At 46.6% G+C, this 15,368-nt stretch overlaps 1 protein-coding gene and 1 long non-coding RNA gene across 5 annotated transcripts in view; both read right to left on the minus strand.

The window, feature by feature from the left end:
* Positions 1–13,235, minus strand: part of WDR7 (WD repeat domain 7) — a 107,196-nt gene extending 93,961 nt beyond the window's left edge. For all 4 annotated transcript variants that reach the window (XM_051642445.1, XM_051642443.1, XM_051642444.1 and 1 more), the window contains exons 1-4: positions 13,153–13,235; positions 3,099–3,270; positions 1,842–1,948; positions 277–355 (exon numbers count right to left, since the gene is read on the minus strand). In XM_051642445.1, the coding sequence (XP_051498405.1) occupies positions 277–355; positions 1,842–1,948; positions 3,099–3,257 (345 nt within the window). In that variant the 5' untranslated portion in view covers positions 3,258–3,270; positions 13,153–13,235. The remainder of the gene's footprint in view (positions 1–276; positions 356–1,841; positions 1,949–3,098; positions 3,271–13,152) is intronic.
* Positions 13,236–13,663: 428 nt separating this feature from the next.
* On the minus strand, positions 13,664–15,261 carry LOC127395473 (uncharacterized). Its single transcript, XR_007891807.1, has 2 exons — positions 14,928–15,261; positions 13,664–14,463 (listed from the first exon to the last, which is right to left on the minus strand). It is a non-coding gene; the product is annotated as an uncharacterized LOC127395473 (long non-coding RNA).
* Positions 15,262–15,368: the final 107 nt, after the last annotated feature.

The raw sequence follows: 15,368 nt of genomic DNA on the forward strand, positions 1-15,368 counted from the left end.
CTGCAGCACTCCTCCAAAAGTGTTCCCCTTTGCCACCTTTCTTTCCAGCCTCTCACATCAATTAGGATACATTTTCTCAAGTGCTGGAGCACAGCACATATTTCCAGCTCCAGGGTGTTTGATGACACAGTATAAATCAGGAGACACTGCAGTATGCACATAATGTCATTATTAAGCTAAAAAGAACCAAACCAGCTTTGCTTGGGTACCTGATCTCTAGTCATCCATGCACTGTAACAAAGAACAAGCCCTCTGGAACACAGCCCAGGTACCAACCTGTATGCCAGTGTGTGTGCAGGCTAGTTTAGTAAACTCTATGCATCTCCCATCATTCACATCCCACAGACACATCTCCCTAAAATATAAAAGGCAAATTAAAATGACATGGAAAATATTTCAGTCTCCCAAGACTTTAAAAACCATTTACACTGGGAGAAACTTCAATGTTTGGACCATTGTTAGTGACTATACAAACTGTATTTAGATAAAGGAAATCCAACATCAGCTAGAATTTCCAGTCCTTCTGGTTCTAAATCCAAAGGGAAAGAGTGCTTAGTACCAAAATCAGTACAAGGTGGAAATTCCAAGTTTTGACACATTCTACTCCCAGTTTCCATGTTCAAATGTTATTTAGTCATATTGTTCCCCACCTTTTCCAGACAAAAAGCTTATTTATTTTACTGGGATACCTAAGAGACCTGTACCTGGCCAGCTACACTTATACAGACAGAGGTTAAGAAATGTCTTCCTCAACCAGAGTTGATCCAACTGGCCTCAGTCTGGAGGTCCAGCTTTTAAATGCTCTTCTAAAAACAAACCAAATAACCAATCAAAAATCCAGACTAACTTCTTTTTCCTTTTAAAAGTTTGTTTTGCACAGCAGAAAACTGTCATTCAAACAGTAAGTTCTGTACACAAAAGACAAAGCAGGCCTCCAGAACAGAGTGATGCTCTGGGAAGGAACATCTTTGCCAATGCTTTCAGGTCAAATATTTCGCCCAGTCAGCCTGGCCCTGAGGAGCTCTGGAGAAGGTGCTGGGAGCTGCCTGGCTCTGTGAGGCTCTGGAAGCTGAGCTCACTGCCCTGTCCTGCCTGAGCTGGGCTGCCAGCCTGGCCACACCAACCCACACCCACCAATATCCAGGGCCACCTGGGGAGCTGGTCCCCATAGCAGGAAGGGACCTGAATGCAGACATCAAGAGCTACAGGATGAAACCACAGCAGAGCGGGGGCCCGAGGCAGCTGGAAGTGCTCTCCCAGCAGAGGACAGTTGATTACTAAAGATCCTGCTCCCAGCCTGGGGCAGGGGATGGGGAGAAGAGCTGTGGGGGGAATAACGTGTGAGTTATGAAAGAGAAACTAGTTGCCCCCACAGCTTTGACCAGCAATTTATCCCTCTGTATCCTTTCAAAAAATTAGCCCCAAATCTAGGCTAAGATGTGAGTGCACAACATATATTTTATTTAAAACTTAGAGTATGACTTTTTTTCCTCCCTTAAATTACCTGACTGCAATCCCCATGAATGTCAATTGCAGGAGAAACCCCTCCCACTTCCACCTCCCAAACAGTCACCCTGGTTAGTAAATAAAACCTCTTAAAAAATACAATGCATTTGCTGTATCTATCTTAAGGATTAAAAACAAACAAACAAATCAAACACTGCAACAGGAACATAGATAAACTGTATGACAGGTTCCCAAGTTTTAAACATGCTAGGCCTACAGAGGGGAGAAGCCCCATCATTTGGAATATCTGGATAAAATACTGTGCACATCAACAACCTGCCCTCCAGCTCCACCACTGCACAGACCTGTGTGTTCATGAAGCCCAGGAGACTCACCCGCTCTCTGATGCACTCACTATATACTGCTTTTCACTGGAAGCAGAGGCCTTTGATAAACAAGTAATTGAGGCTGTATGACCAAACAACAGAGCTCTGGGATTAATCTAGAATTAGGGAAACAAAATGTGAAGTAAAAATAACATAAGCACTATTGCTTAACCAGAATATACATATTCCAGCTCTCCATTTTATGCATTACATAAATATATATGTTAATATATATATGCACACACAATTAGTATAGCAGCAAATACATTATCTTCAAACAGCTTGCACAGAATGCTGCTATAGTACATGAAAAAAAAGGTTTCTCCCTAATACTGAATGCAAAATTGGGAAAAAATGCATTTTGCAAACTCCTGTGAGCAATAACTTTACATCATAGGCTGAATTTGGCCCAACTTGAATGAAAAAAAGTGTGTTGATTGCAACAATAGTTACCCCCAATCAAGTATGGTTCACAACCACATATACTGATAAGTAAGTTTATATAAAGCTCATGCATAGATAAAAGATAAAAAACAAAACTGCCCCTTATTTGTCCTTTCTAGAAAGAACCAGTTGCTTTCAGCCTTTCTTTCTAAATATACCAGACAAACATAATTTATGGGGGTAACTCAAAGACATTGAGATACTTAGGGATTCAGTGTAACCGTCTCCTGAAGCATGCTGCTTTGTAACCAGAAAGGATTGGTTTGCTATCTTATTCCAGAGTTTAAACCTCTTTGTACCAAGGCAAACAACAAGATTATATTGAAAATAGACACTTGACCATTTCAACTCTAGGGCAACTCGAATGCTCAAACTGGCATCAAACTATTAATCCTCAACCTTCATCTTTGCTACTAGCCTTTTCTCTTTCAGTTTTCATGGAAAAAAAAAAACAACAACAAACCAAGTGGTTGAATAAAATAATAACCTTAAAAAGTTCTCTAAGTAGAGTCCTCTGATCGCTGGAATCTGTTTTCACAAAACAAGACTAAGGAGCCAAACTTGAAAGTAACAACTAGTTTAGAGCAGTTAAGAAAAGAGGAAGTACTTAAAAAATGACTGCAGGAGCAACAACAGAGTTGAAGAGCAAAAAGGTGTCTGTCTAATCTGAAACACTGGCCATGGGAAGAAAGGACAAGGGAACACGGCAGAGAAGGAGCTGAAGACTGGAGTGGACACTGTACTATTGAAGAGTCATATCACACTGACAACAATCCACACTTCACACACAAAAAAACCAGATCATGCAGACCTCATCCTTACCTCTAGATCTGCAGACAGGTCCCAGAGACAGATCTGCCCATCGTGGCAGCCGGTGACGATGACGGAGGATTCCTCCATGAGCAGCAGGCTGGAGATGCAGTGCGTGGGCGCCCGGCGGCCCCACAGCACGATGGGCAGCACCAGGCTGTTTCCTGCCATCTTGCTCTCACACCTGTCAGGTTCACCAGGATAACAAATATTAGGTCTCAGCAGGTATGCCATCCCTGCATTTGCGTGTTCTTACTCTCAGAGAAACTTCAAATACTGAAGTGACTTCATAAACATTTTATGCTGCAGAACCGGAGTCACACTCGGTGCCATTCTTCAAACCAAGTGCAGTGTACAAACACCCCTCATCAGGGAATATGTCATTTTCAAACATGGGTTAAAACCCACTCTTTAATAGCCACTTCAAAACCACAGTGACCTGGGGTAGCAGTGTAACTTCACTATTTTGGTTTCTTGCACGTTTTACAAAAGTAACTTTTCAAAGAGGTGTTTCCCGACAGGTACAGAAACATCTACCAAAGAGCCTTTCCCTGTGTACAGAGGTACTTTTGCCAGAATTAGTATAAAAGGAATGATTTTGAAGTAATAAATGCTGTAAGTCCCAGGGCCTTGGCAGCTATTATATGCCTGATAGCAGAGACCATCCTCATTTGCAATTGCAACAACCTTTAGTAAAAAATGGGCTCTGGAGCTTTCTACAGATCTTAGACTCATGGAATGGTGAAGGCTGAAAGGGACCTTAAAGATCATCAGGTTCCAACCTCCCTGCTATGGGCAGGGACACCTCCCACCAGCCCAGACTGCACAAGCCTCATCCAACCTGGCTTTGAACTCTTCCAGGGAGGGGGCAGCCACAGCTTCCCTGGGCAGCCTATTCCAGTGCTTTATTGCCCTCATGGTGAAGAATTTTTCCTGATGTCTGACTTAAATGTCCCCTCTTTCAGCTTGAAACTGTTCCCCCTTGTCTGAAGTCCCCCTCCCCAGCTTTCCTGGAGCCCCTTCAGGCACTGGAAGGTGCTCTAAGGTCTCCCTGGAGCCTTCTCATCTAGCTGGGGCTGAACATCCCCAACTCTCCCAGCCTGTCTCCAGAGCAGAGCTGCTCCAGCTCTCAGACCTTTGTGGCCTCCTCTGGACTTGCTCTGGGAGCTCCATGTCCTTCTTATCTTGGGAGCTCCAGTTTCTGAGCCTGAGTGGTGGATTTAATGAGGACCCATTCTGGTCAACTTTGACTCCATTATCACTAGTTGTGCACCGGTGACAGCCTGCTCAGACCCTACCACCACCAGGGTTTGCTGCACAAGGAGATCTGGCCACTATCCAGCCAGGCAGACACAGCACACTCTTCAGGGCAACTTTGTATCTCTTTTAAGTGTATTGACACAACCTGAGGAAACGTGGATCTGTCTCAAAGCCAAAGTGGGAAATAGAGACCAGCAGAGGTGCGTGAACCACAACTTCAGAGAGAAAATAAACATCAGGAGCTGAAGCTGCAGCAATAAAAACCAGTTTGGACGATTAGCACAAGATTTAAACACCAAACAACCCACTGTTTTTGCTAGCAACATTCTGAGTTTGCCAGCCACTTAAATGGTTTTATAATGTAGGATCCTTGACTGGGAGTTTGCTCCTCCTGAGCTCAGCAGTGCACTGCCAGCTCCTGCTGGGCCAGGGCACAGGCACATCCACGTGCAGGAAAAGGAAACGGGGAAGACAAGACTTCCTTCTGCTTTCCAGGTAGCCCACTGAGCTCACGACTGTTTGGAATATATTCTGCAGTTCACAAATACAAATGTTGGAATTTAAGTTTTACTTTGATCATCCCAACAGTGAGCTTATATAAGACAAATATAAGATCCATTCATGTTATTACTACTCTCAGAAACAACTGGAAAATGGTACATGCAACCATCACGCAGAGAAACTATGTCCAGCATGACTGACATTTTCCATCCATTTCTTATTCTGGATTAAAACAGACGTGTACGAGTTATCCTACTATGCTGTGGTAAAGTTTTAGTTATGGGAAGTAACTGCTTGGACCATTTTGTGGTACACGAGGGGCAAAAAGGTTGTGCTAAATAATGAAAAGAAATGCTCCTCATGTTCCATGTTGTAAAGTTTTATGTCCTGAACTTAACCACAGCTCAAACCAGAGCAGAATTTCTGATTAAGAGGCGTATAAACACACCAAACGCAGACAGGACCCACTCAAGTAATACTGTTTTAATAGCATATTTTCCTCTCTTTCTATAGGTACATACACAGACTTCTAGCTTGACTCACCCAGCAATTTTCACATTAGTTCTCAGATACAATAGTATCTGTAAACCTACTGCTCAGCATTTGAAAAAAGGGGAAAAACACTGAATTACGTCAGAATTAAAAAATAAATGTCATCCTGAATGTGAGGCAGGCTCATGACAACTCCCCAGCTGTGACACCCACAGCTCCCCTCTGTGTCACCAGGATTGTCCCATCAGGCACAAGCCACGGTGGGAGGGAACCAAGCATGGAGGGAGCAGAGCAGTGCTGACCCACTGCCCACAACACCCCACCAAACAACTCCCCCTGCCCTTTTTTCCAAAGGAAGCTCAAAGACAAGGTTCAGATTGCCCTGGATGCTGTGGGAATGAGTTTCATTTCTCCTCAGTTCCCCTGAAAACTCTCACACAAGACAACATCTCCCCTGCGAGACAAACTTGGATTTGATACTAACTGCAGAAATCTCCCCTGCACCAACCACCAACTCGACCTTCTGATCTTGTATCACCCTGCTCATCCCCCCAGTGACTCCCATACTTAAACACGTGCTTTCTGCATCAAAATTGCATTCTATTTTAAAACACTGGGTTTTACTATACTTCCAACCTAAGTGGTTCTATGGAGTTAAATGTAAATTACTGTCTTTTCTCATCTGTACAGAAATGAGAAAATAAAAAGCTAAATTCTTGAAGAAAATGTTACTTTTGACAAATGCTGCCTGCACTCCTAGTTCCAAACACCTCTGCAGCCAGAGGAATCAAATACGATGATGTACATGGAAAAATGGGGGAAGGGAAGAGAACAAGAGGAGAATAATGCCCAGCCCAGTGTTCCAAACTGTCACCCGGGTCACGGGGCTGGCTGGACGTGCCAAGCCTCAAACTTCTGCAAAGTGAGAGATGCACTATGGTTTGTCACAAAATCCATATCACAGTAAGTGATATTCCTGTTTAGATGAAGTGCCACTTCATGCCATCTCACTTCTTGCATCCAGTTGGACAACCTTCATTAACAACTATTTATTAAGCGTTATTAGTTAATGAACAATTATAAATAAAGACTGACAATCAAACACTTAATCTACTGCAACATACTAAAGGATAGCCTGGAATTAGTAGTTGTAAAACATGCTTGTAGATGTAGTGTTAACTGTTATGCAATGGCAGATCAATTGTTCTGTCTGTATCACCACAATACAGAACTGTAAAATAATTTAAAAAAATTTAATGAACAGAGACCTTATTACAGAGCCACCAGCCTAAAAATACTTGATTTATGGTGAAACAATCAGAAAAATATAATGAAAAACAGAAATAAAATGCCTAGATGCAATATAAAAAATGCAAATAAAAAAATCAAAACAAAAATACCCATTTAACTCTTCCATCATTCACTTTGTGCAGTGAAATTAAATGAAAGATGATGAAAAGGTGGGGAGAGAGGGAAATTTCTTCCCTTTATATATATTACAGCCCCTGAAAACCCATCAAGAAAAAAGCTCCCTTCCGAGGAGCAGAAGTTCCCAAGTGCCAGGATCCCTGGGAAGGATTCCACAGCTCCAGCCCTGCAGGAACGCACAGTGGGTGCTCCTCTTCTCCCCACCAGGAGACACTCAGGTTTGGCAGCGACCTCAAAGCACCACACATCTTCCACCCCAGGTCTGTAGCAACCACCCAGCAACCCACAATCATTTCGGAGCTGAAAAACTTAGCAGTGAAAATGCAACGTAAAAACCTCTTCCCGTTCCTTTCATTTCCTGTCGCTCACAGCTCGGGGGCCAAGTCCAAGTATCCATCTGATTGTTTCAGTGATGCAAATGGCTGCAATTTTTAATAAATACAGGAGCTCCCCTACCAGGGCACAAAATTGTGCCTTGAAGTTTTGCAGTCGGTTTAATACTCTTCCAAACTAATCATAAGTACTTTAAAATCAACAGGACTACAAATACACACTTAACAAACTGAATTTTTCCCAACCAATGCAAAGTGCATCACAACATGCAAAAGCCCCAGCACATACCCGTAACCCAGTGTATTTTATATTTCCATGCAGGAAAACACGAGAGAAAGCCCTGAAAATATTAACAGCAAAATACTTTTTCAATGTCTACAGATCCTCATATTTCAAACCTTTCATCCAACAGGAACAGAATTCTTAGAATACATTGTTATCAACCATTGGGGGAGAGAGCAAAAACAAAAGCTACCTCTTTCCTTCTAGTTTTTTACCATGGAGCCGAAGAGCCTTCATTAAAAACTTCATTTTCAGTAAGTACCACAAGCTCATTTTGACAGCTGAAGAAATCAGTCTACAGAGAACAACCCTCCTCTACCACTGGCAAACACCAAACACATCCCCTGCAAAAACCAAAACTCGCTTTTTGTCTGTAAACAATCAATATTTTTCTTTTTTTACATCAGTGATGACAAAGTACAGGAGCAAATGAACACTGGACCATTGACAAACAGTCCAAAAAGCACACAGTGAATCATTACCAATGAAATTCCATCATTTAGCTGGTTATACCTCTCTACCATAAACTGCTTTTGCAGAAAAGGGAGCTGGAACTTTGAGCTGGAAATTGGAGACATCAAACATCTCCCACTTATTTTCACTGGGATTGTTAAGTTTGTCTCTATCACTTCCACAAGTACCAGAATCCCAGTCTCTTTCCTCCAAATATGCAAGTAAAGAATGAGTTTGTTATTGCACATATGCAGGGGTGTGTATATATATAAGTAAACTTGTATTTATTGTGCTTCACTTTCAAACTACCTCTTTCAAAGAGACAATATATGCAGGGATGTGGGACCTTCCTCAACTGGCCTGGCAAAAGCAGAGGCTCTCTTTTTTGTTCTCTGCCCCACAACAAAGGATTGCTCCTCTCCCTCACATTTGCTTTTTCCTAAGGTCCGAGTTGCAACGTAAAACAACAGCATCACTCTCGTTTGCAAATGAGAGTGGAAGTTATTTCCACTCACATCTTTGGAGTCTCAGATCCCTTGGCACAAGCCTGCTGGGTGCTGCCTGCCACACAGAGCAGCCTCCCACCCACATCAGTCACTCTCTGGTCCCATGGACTTCTATTTTTCTTGTAAAAACCAAGGCAAAAATGGCATGGGATCCCTCAGTCCCTTCAGGCTTTTGTTACTAGGCCCACTATACCATCAAAATATAATCCAGCCGGAGCACTGTACCCGTGCATCTCAGGCATGTCCTCTGTTTTTGAAGAGAAAGCGATTTTTAAGATTAGCAGATGATCCAAAAAATTCACCACAACATGCTAATCTGATCGAATAGCCAAGTGACTCTTTCAGCTGCACTGCTTAAGGCCAGTATTTAGACACATTTCATAATCTGGGATAAATTCTTATTTGAGTAAAGGTATTAAACTGATTTCTTAAGTACAACATATTAAATACTGAACCAAAGACTCACATAAACATCTTTATCAAGCCCTGGTTCTCTAAACACTAACTAGCACTTTCAGCATGAGCAAGCTCACATAAACTAACAGCTAACTTCCTAAAGCACAAGCAGAAACCAGAACAGCCATTTCAAATGAAAGCCTGATGGTGAAGGTACAAGGCGGATGCATCACAAATGCTGAGGGGAACAGTAGGTTATTGTTCAATACAGCCAGGGGACTGACCAGGAAGGATGGCCGTGGGTGCAGAGACAAAGGTCAGATGCACGGTCAGAGAGCTTCAGAACAATTGCTTCTCTAGCCGATTAAAGGCACAGGCACAGAGGTTTTCTGATCCCCTGCCTCATCTGTCACAGACAATAAACCGCACATGCAGCAAATCAGAATATCATCTAAACAAAAACATTCTTTATGCAAACCCACAGCAGGAGTCAAGGTCTTTATCACATGGAATATCATCTTTTGCCATAACTCCTGCTTAGAAACTAACTCCAGTATTAATATATATATATTAGCATTCCTGATGGTCTGGTTTTGGCATATACTTGAGTTTTTGCAACTGGCACAAACAGGCAGAGAAGTCCACAAACCTTCCTCCAGTTGTATATAAACTGTTCCTGAAACTTCACTTTATTCACAACTTTCTCAAGTTTTCCCACAACCTCCAGTCATAATGAGAAACCTTGAGACATCATAGAGCTTTGTAAGACTCAAGTACTAAGTTATTTACCCCAAAACAGCATTCATAACAAGGATTTTTACAATGAGAAAAAGCACCCAAACAAGATTATTTTATGGAGGAAGCCCAGCAGTTAGTGAGAGCAAGTTTTCCCCTCTGCACGGCCCTGAGACAGTGTCACCAGATTCCTTTGCCTCCTGGCACTAACCAAGGGGCCAGGACCCTCCTGCTGGTGGCACCTCCGTGCCCTGGCTGCAGGGAAAGAGAAACACTTGTGGCCACTCCAGCAGATGGTGCATAAGTGGACTTCCTTGCCCTCAAATATCCCAGCGGGCAGAGCCACGAGGAAAGGCTTCAGGAGAAGCAGGGCTCATGATGTTGCAGACTGCCCAGGAAGGACACACTGCTAAAGGCAAGGAAGGGAGAACAGAGCACAAGCTTGGAGGCACCTCCCGGGGACACCACCAGAAGGTGCAATCCCCATCACCCTACAGCACAACCCAAGGCACTGCCCAACTCCTCAGGTCTGCCGGTGACTTCCAAAGCACAGACCAGGCAGATTTCTTGCCTTCATGTCCCAGTACAGCACTGCCCACCCCAAGCCCAGTGCTGAGCTCCAGCCCGTTTCCTGGAGGAGACAGATCCAGGCAGACCAGGCACACGCAAAGGATACGAGGCAGGCCAGGAGGAAGGCAGGCTGCTTTGAGGAAAGAAGCTTAAAGATGAGTACATCTACCTTTGCCTTAACAAGAGCACAGCGAAAGCCAAAGAGAGCTCTTCCCAAAAGCATCTATTTCAGCTAAAGCACAGGCATATAGAGAAGTATTCTTAGGATATGTGTGGCCTCTAGAGCCATCTGCCCAGAACTGCAGCTCTGAACTGGCTCTGTCTTTACCCTACATGCTCCCAGCATCTAACAGCTCCAAAAGGAGCCAGTAAAGGCTGCCAAACAAACAGCTGCTTTTAAATAAAGGCAACTGTGACTATGTTCAAACAAAGCAACCCAGAAAGGTTAAGAATAAATCACAGAATATTAGTAATCATCCCTTTTCCTATCAATGCTCTCCACATGGTAATGTCATTTTTCTGTCTTTTCAGCAGAATTTAATTACATTATTATTCAGATTTGCCAGCAATAAGTAGAGAGATGGCTGCCATCCATGACATCAGGACAAACCTCCTAAGTGGATTGCATATTTTCAAGCGAACAGCAATTTTTATGCTTCATATTTTTCATGAATACAGAGTCTTTCCTTCAAAAAGACACAAGTCAAGCACTGCAACACCCCTCCTAAAACCATTTACATAAAGACAGTCATACATTAATGGTAAAGGCTCATTTCTGTTATATCATGGCTGCCCTTTGAATAATCCAATGAATTTCATAGCAATCTGATTATTTTAAATTGAATTCCATTGGAGCCTTGGGGATGGAGAAAAAGGGTTAATGAGGTAGGGAGAGTAAAATTAAGTACTTTTTCTAGAGTTCCAGAAATCTTTCACTAGCAAAACACACATTTTTAGACAATCGTGTCTTTCTTTAAATAGATGGTGAATAAACAAACAATTCTGTTACTAAATACAAACAGTAGATAAAATTTACTATGCCAGTGACATTCCACTTGTTTCTGAAGGCCTGCTAGTAAATTTCAGTCTTTTAGAATCAGTTTGGACTCACTACAGAGGGACCAAATGCAAGCCCATGCCAACTGAAAAGTCTGAGAGAGCTTTGAAAAAGGTAACATTTTTCCAACAAACAAATCCCTAGTATTTGTTTTTTTAGCCAAAAGATACTTTGAGCCATATCCGCAGGACTCAAAATACAAGGAAACAACCTACCAGGTCAGGTCTTCAACACTGGCAGCAAATTATTTCAGCCTGCACCTGATATACACCAAGCAAAACACTTGGAGAAGGATATCTGTACTTTCATACTTTATCCAATTAACAGCACACGTTTCTGATTGGCAACTACAAAAAGATGATTGCAACACTATGTGAAGAACCACCTACTAAAATAAGTACTTTTAAAAAATGTGATTTTCCACTAAGAGAGTAGTACAAACAAACAGGTGAAAATGCAATTGATTTCATTCGCTTTAGAGCCCAGGAACAACACGCTCATGGTGGCAGCAGCCAGGAACCTGGCATAGCAAAAAGAGAGTCACACGAGGAGCTTTAGTGCCACACATGGGCGTGCACACACACACAAATGGGAGAGCAGCTGGGGAGTTAAACTGGCAATTAAATTCATCTTCATACTCACCAAAAAGCCCCCAACAGCTTTCAAAGAGAACAGATGCATCCCTTCATAACCAAGAGGTGCTAGGACTTTTCAAAGGCCCCAGGCCCACAAACACAGCACGCTTGCTGTTACTACTATGAATATTCACACTGACCTTCCTAAATCTACCCACAAACACAGAAATAGATAAACCTGCAGGAGAGAACTCAACTACTAGTCCCAACGTGGTCAGAACTGGTGGGCTACACTGAAGTTAATGTGAGGTGAACAGGTGATGTCAATCCAGGTAATAACACCTCACACCCCACCCTCTCATTATGCTGGCCAAGGATTAAAAGATTACTGACAGCTGGCCTTCTTCCTTCCCCACGTACTTCATGGATTCCAAGTTCATCGGCACAAGTCATCTTTGCTTCTTCCCTAAATCAGGAGCTTCTCCATAACACTGAAGAGCTAGCACCTTGACGCCTCCCTGAACCAGTCAGTGTGTCTATGGCAGCTCTCTCCAAACTGCAGCACGTCACAGGACATCCCTGTACTTCCAGCACTCCCAGACAGCCCTTCTTGCAGGGCTCTGTCTTGAGCTGGTGATGAGCTCCTACAGTAACCCACACAGAAATATCAGGTTACTGTTAAACCTTCCCAATACACTCAGGAATGAAAAGGAGACTTCGACAAACGCAAACTTCTGCTCCAAACCAGAAGCTGACAAGCCACTGGACGAGACACAAGCTCTTCCTTAGCTGGCAGTAACACCAGCAGCAACCCCGTGCAAGGTGACGCTGCGTCCCCTGCCCCAGAACCGCCACAGAAGCCTGAGGTAATGGTATGTAACAATCTGAAGGTAAGATCGTTCACCACCCCCCCAAAAAAAAACCGCACAGAAAAAGCAGAGGATAAAACAAGGCAGAAGATGAAATAATAGCCGGGGCCTGCAAATCCTTCACTGCACAGACAGCTCTGGGAGCTGTCTGCAGGCTTTCTGGCAGTTAACTCGATGACACACGAAACTCGGATGTATTTTCCCTGCTCAAAGCTGCCACGATCCCCTGAAGGGCAGTTGCCCAAGCAGCGGCCAAGGACACCCCAAGTCATCTCCCTGCTCACCAGGAACCTGGCGGCTGCCACCAAAGGAGGAAACAGGGCAGCGAGACAGGGTGCGGGGCAGCAAACCCCGCGGCCTGGCAGCAAACCCGAGGTGCTGCGGAGGACGGAGAAGAGTTCCCCGACGCCGCTTTGGGTTCGGGGAGAAGGGGCTCCCGGTCCCTCGCTCCCGGGGTCACGCGCAGGGCAGGGCGCTGCCCCCCGCCTTGGGGCTCGGGAAAGCACAAGCCCCAGGCATTGCGGGGCCCGCGGAGCCGGGAGGCGGCAGCAGGTGCCGGCCTGCGGCCCCCGGGGCAGCCGCCCCGAGCCCGGCGGTGCCGGCACTCACCTGTCCCGGCGGGGCGGCGGGCAGGGCCGGCGCAGCCCCCTCGCTGCCGGTCCCGCTGCGCCCCGCAGCCCGGCCGCCCTCGCTCCTCCCGCCGCTGTCGCAAAGCCCGCGGCCGCCGCGACTCTTGACGGCAGGCGGAGGCGGCCCGCGTCGCCATGGAAACCGGGCGGCGCGGCGGCTCGGTCGGGCCGCGGGAAGGAACGGGGGGGCGGGGGGGGCTTCCCGGTGGTGGGAACCTGGGCGGGGGTCCCGGTGGTGGGAACCCGGGGGTGTGTGTGCGGCCCGGCCCGGCCCCGGAGCCCGAGGGCCCGGCCCGGTGCCCGCCCCGCCGCGGGAGCAGCCCCGGGGCAGAGGGGCGAGGAGCGGCTCGTGTCGGGGGGTTGCTGAGGGGGTTTGCACAGGGCGGGAACAGCGCTGGTTTTGAGCGTGAAAAGCCCTTTCCCTGCTGGGGGCGGGTGTGTGTGTGAAATTCCGTACGGGGAAGTTGTCAGGAATGACACTGCAAAACGGGTTAGAGAACGTTCTGGGTTTAATTCTGTTTCTACTTCGTTTTTCCTGGGTCGTGGTCAATACAAACGCCTCACTCGTCCCTCTCTCTTTCCCCCCCTTGTTGCTCCTGAGCATTTATTGCCTCCCGATTTTTCAGTTGTCATCACGCTCACCTTGCTTTCTATATAAAAAGAAGTCAATCAGCGTGTCATTTCTGTCTGCCAAAGAGAAGCGTCACCCCCACAACGACACCAAAACAGTGACAAAGCCAGAGCCACGTTAAAGTTGGCACATTTTTGCGGGCATTCCCACCCTGCACGTTCTCCAGCTTTGAGGGGAAATAAAGCAGAGCTCCGGGAGATGGAAACTGCCAAGAGCCGAGCGCGTTCTGCGGACCGTGCCCGCGGAGCCCGCTAACGAGGTGTGTGTGTGGGGCAGCGATTTGTTTGTTTTCTTTGCAACTGACGCCACGCTCTGTGACCTTTTCGTAGGTGTGAATGGTTGGTTTTGGTTCCGTGCGGAGGATCAAAGGGGCAGTTCGGGGGCTTGCTCTGCCCTGGCAGCCCTGCAGCTCAGTGCATCGGTGCATCCCAGCCGCTCCGGGCAGCAGCCGCCTCTGCCGCTGAAACCGGAGAGAACGTTTTCTCTTGGCCAGAAGTAATTAAGACGCCGAGGTCGGTTTCCGACTTGGTTTACTGGCTGCGGGCACGTCACACGGTAGCTACACGGGGGCTCTGGTGTCAGACCACACCGCCAGCTCCCCAGCGACAAACGGACTCCAGCTGTTCCTTGCTGCTGGGTGAGGAAGCAATCGCAGTTCAGCTGCGGAATATAAAAGCAGGGACAGACATGGTTACTGCGTTGGGATATTTTTGACGATGAAAGCAAGGCTGACATGAAGCAATATTTCCGTATGGAGACAGGCAAATTACATCCAGCCCCGCGGCTCCTGGCAAGCGATTCCTGGATTCCCTGTCGGTACCAGCAGCCTGCTCAGCCTCTCAGTTACCTTCAGCTGCGAGAGCGGGCTTTCTCCACTTGTCCCATCACCATGAATTCCTGAAGCCCAGCTTGCTAAAAAGTCATGGAGCTTTCTAACAGGAGCAGGCCCTTTTTTCCCTTCATCTCATGTTTAGATTAACTTTTTTTTTTTTTTAAACTAGCTGCTATGAAGGGCTCAAGGGCGTTTTTTGACGGAAAGCACGATGTTTCCTTAAAACCAGGTGCTAATAAAGCTGTTAAACGCTGTCGCCGGGTTACTTTAGACGTTAACTTTGCTGTTTTACCTCTCACCGGCGCACACGTTCGTTAGAGGGCTCGGGGAGACCTTCCTTGCAGCGGGAGAGCTTCTCGCACCGGGCCGGGGCCCCGGGGCCCTCCCGCCGCCGCGGCTCCCGGCTGCCTGCCCGGGAGGCCTCCTGACAGCCCAGCCAGCTGCTCCCCTGGCTTTGTCCGCCTGGGCCCAGCGGCAGCCTCGGCAGCTGCGCTGGGCAGAGCGTCTCCAGAGGAGGGGACGGCGCCCAGCGCCTTGGCGAGCCCACCCAAGCCTCCTCCCACCGGCAGGACCTGCCGCCGGGCTCCCGGCACCGTCGCCATGGCCACCGTCCTCCTCCTCCTCAGCCCAAGATGGCGCCGCGCCCCGCCCCGCCCGCTACCCTGCCTGCCCCTCGCCAAAATGGCCGCCGCGCCCTCTGCCCGCTCCCAAAATGGCGGCGCGCGGGCGTTCC

This window comes from Apus apus, chromosome Z (assembly GCF_020740795.1).
Source record: "Apus apus isolate bApuApu2 chromosome Z, bApuApu2.pri.cur, whole genome shotgun sequence".
In the NCBI taxonomy this organism is placed as follows: domain Eukaryota; kingdom Metazoa; phylum Chordata; class Aves; order Apodiformes; family Apodidae; genus Apus; species Apus apus.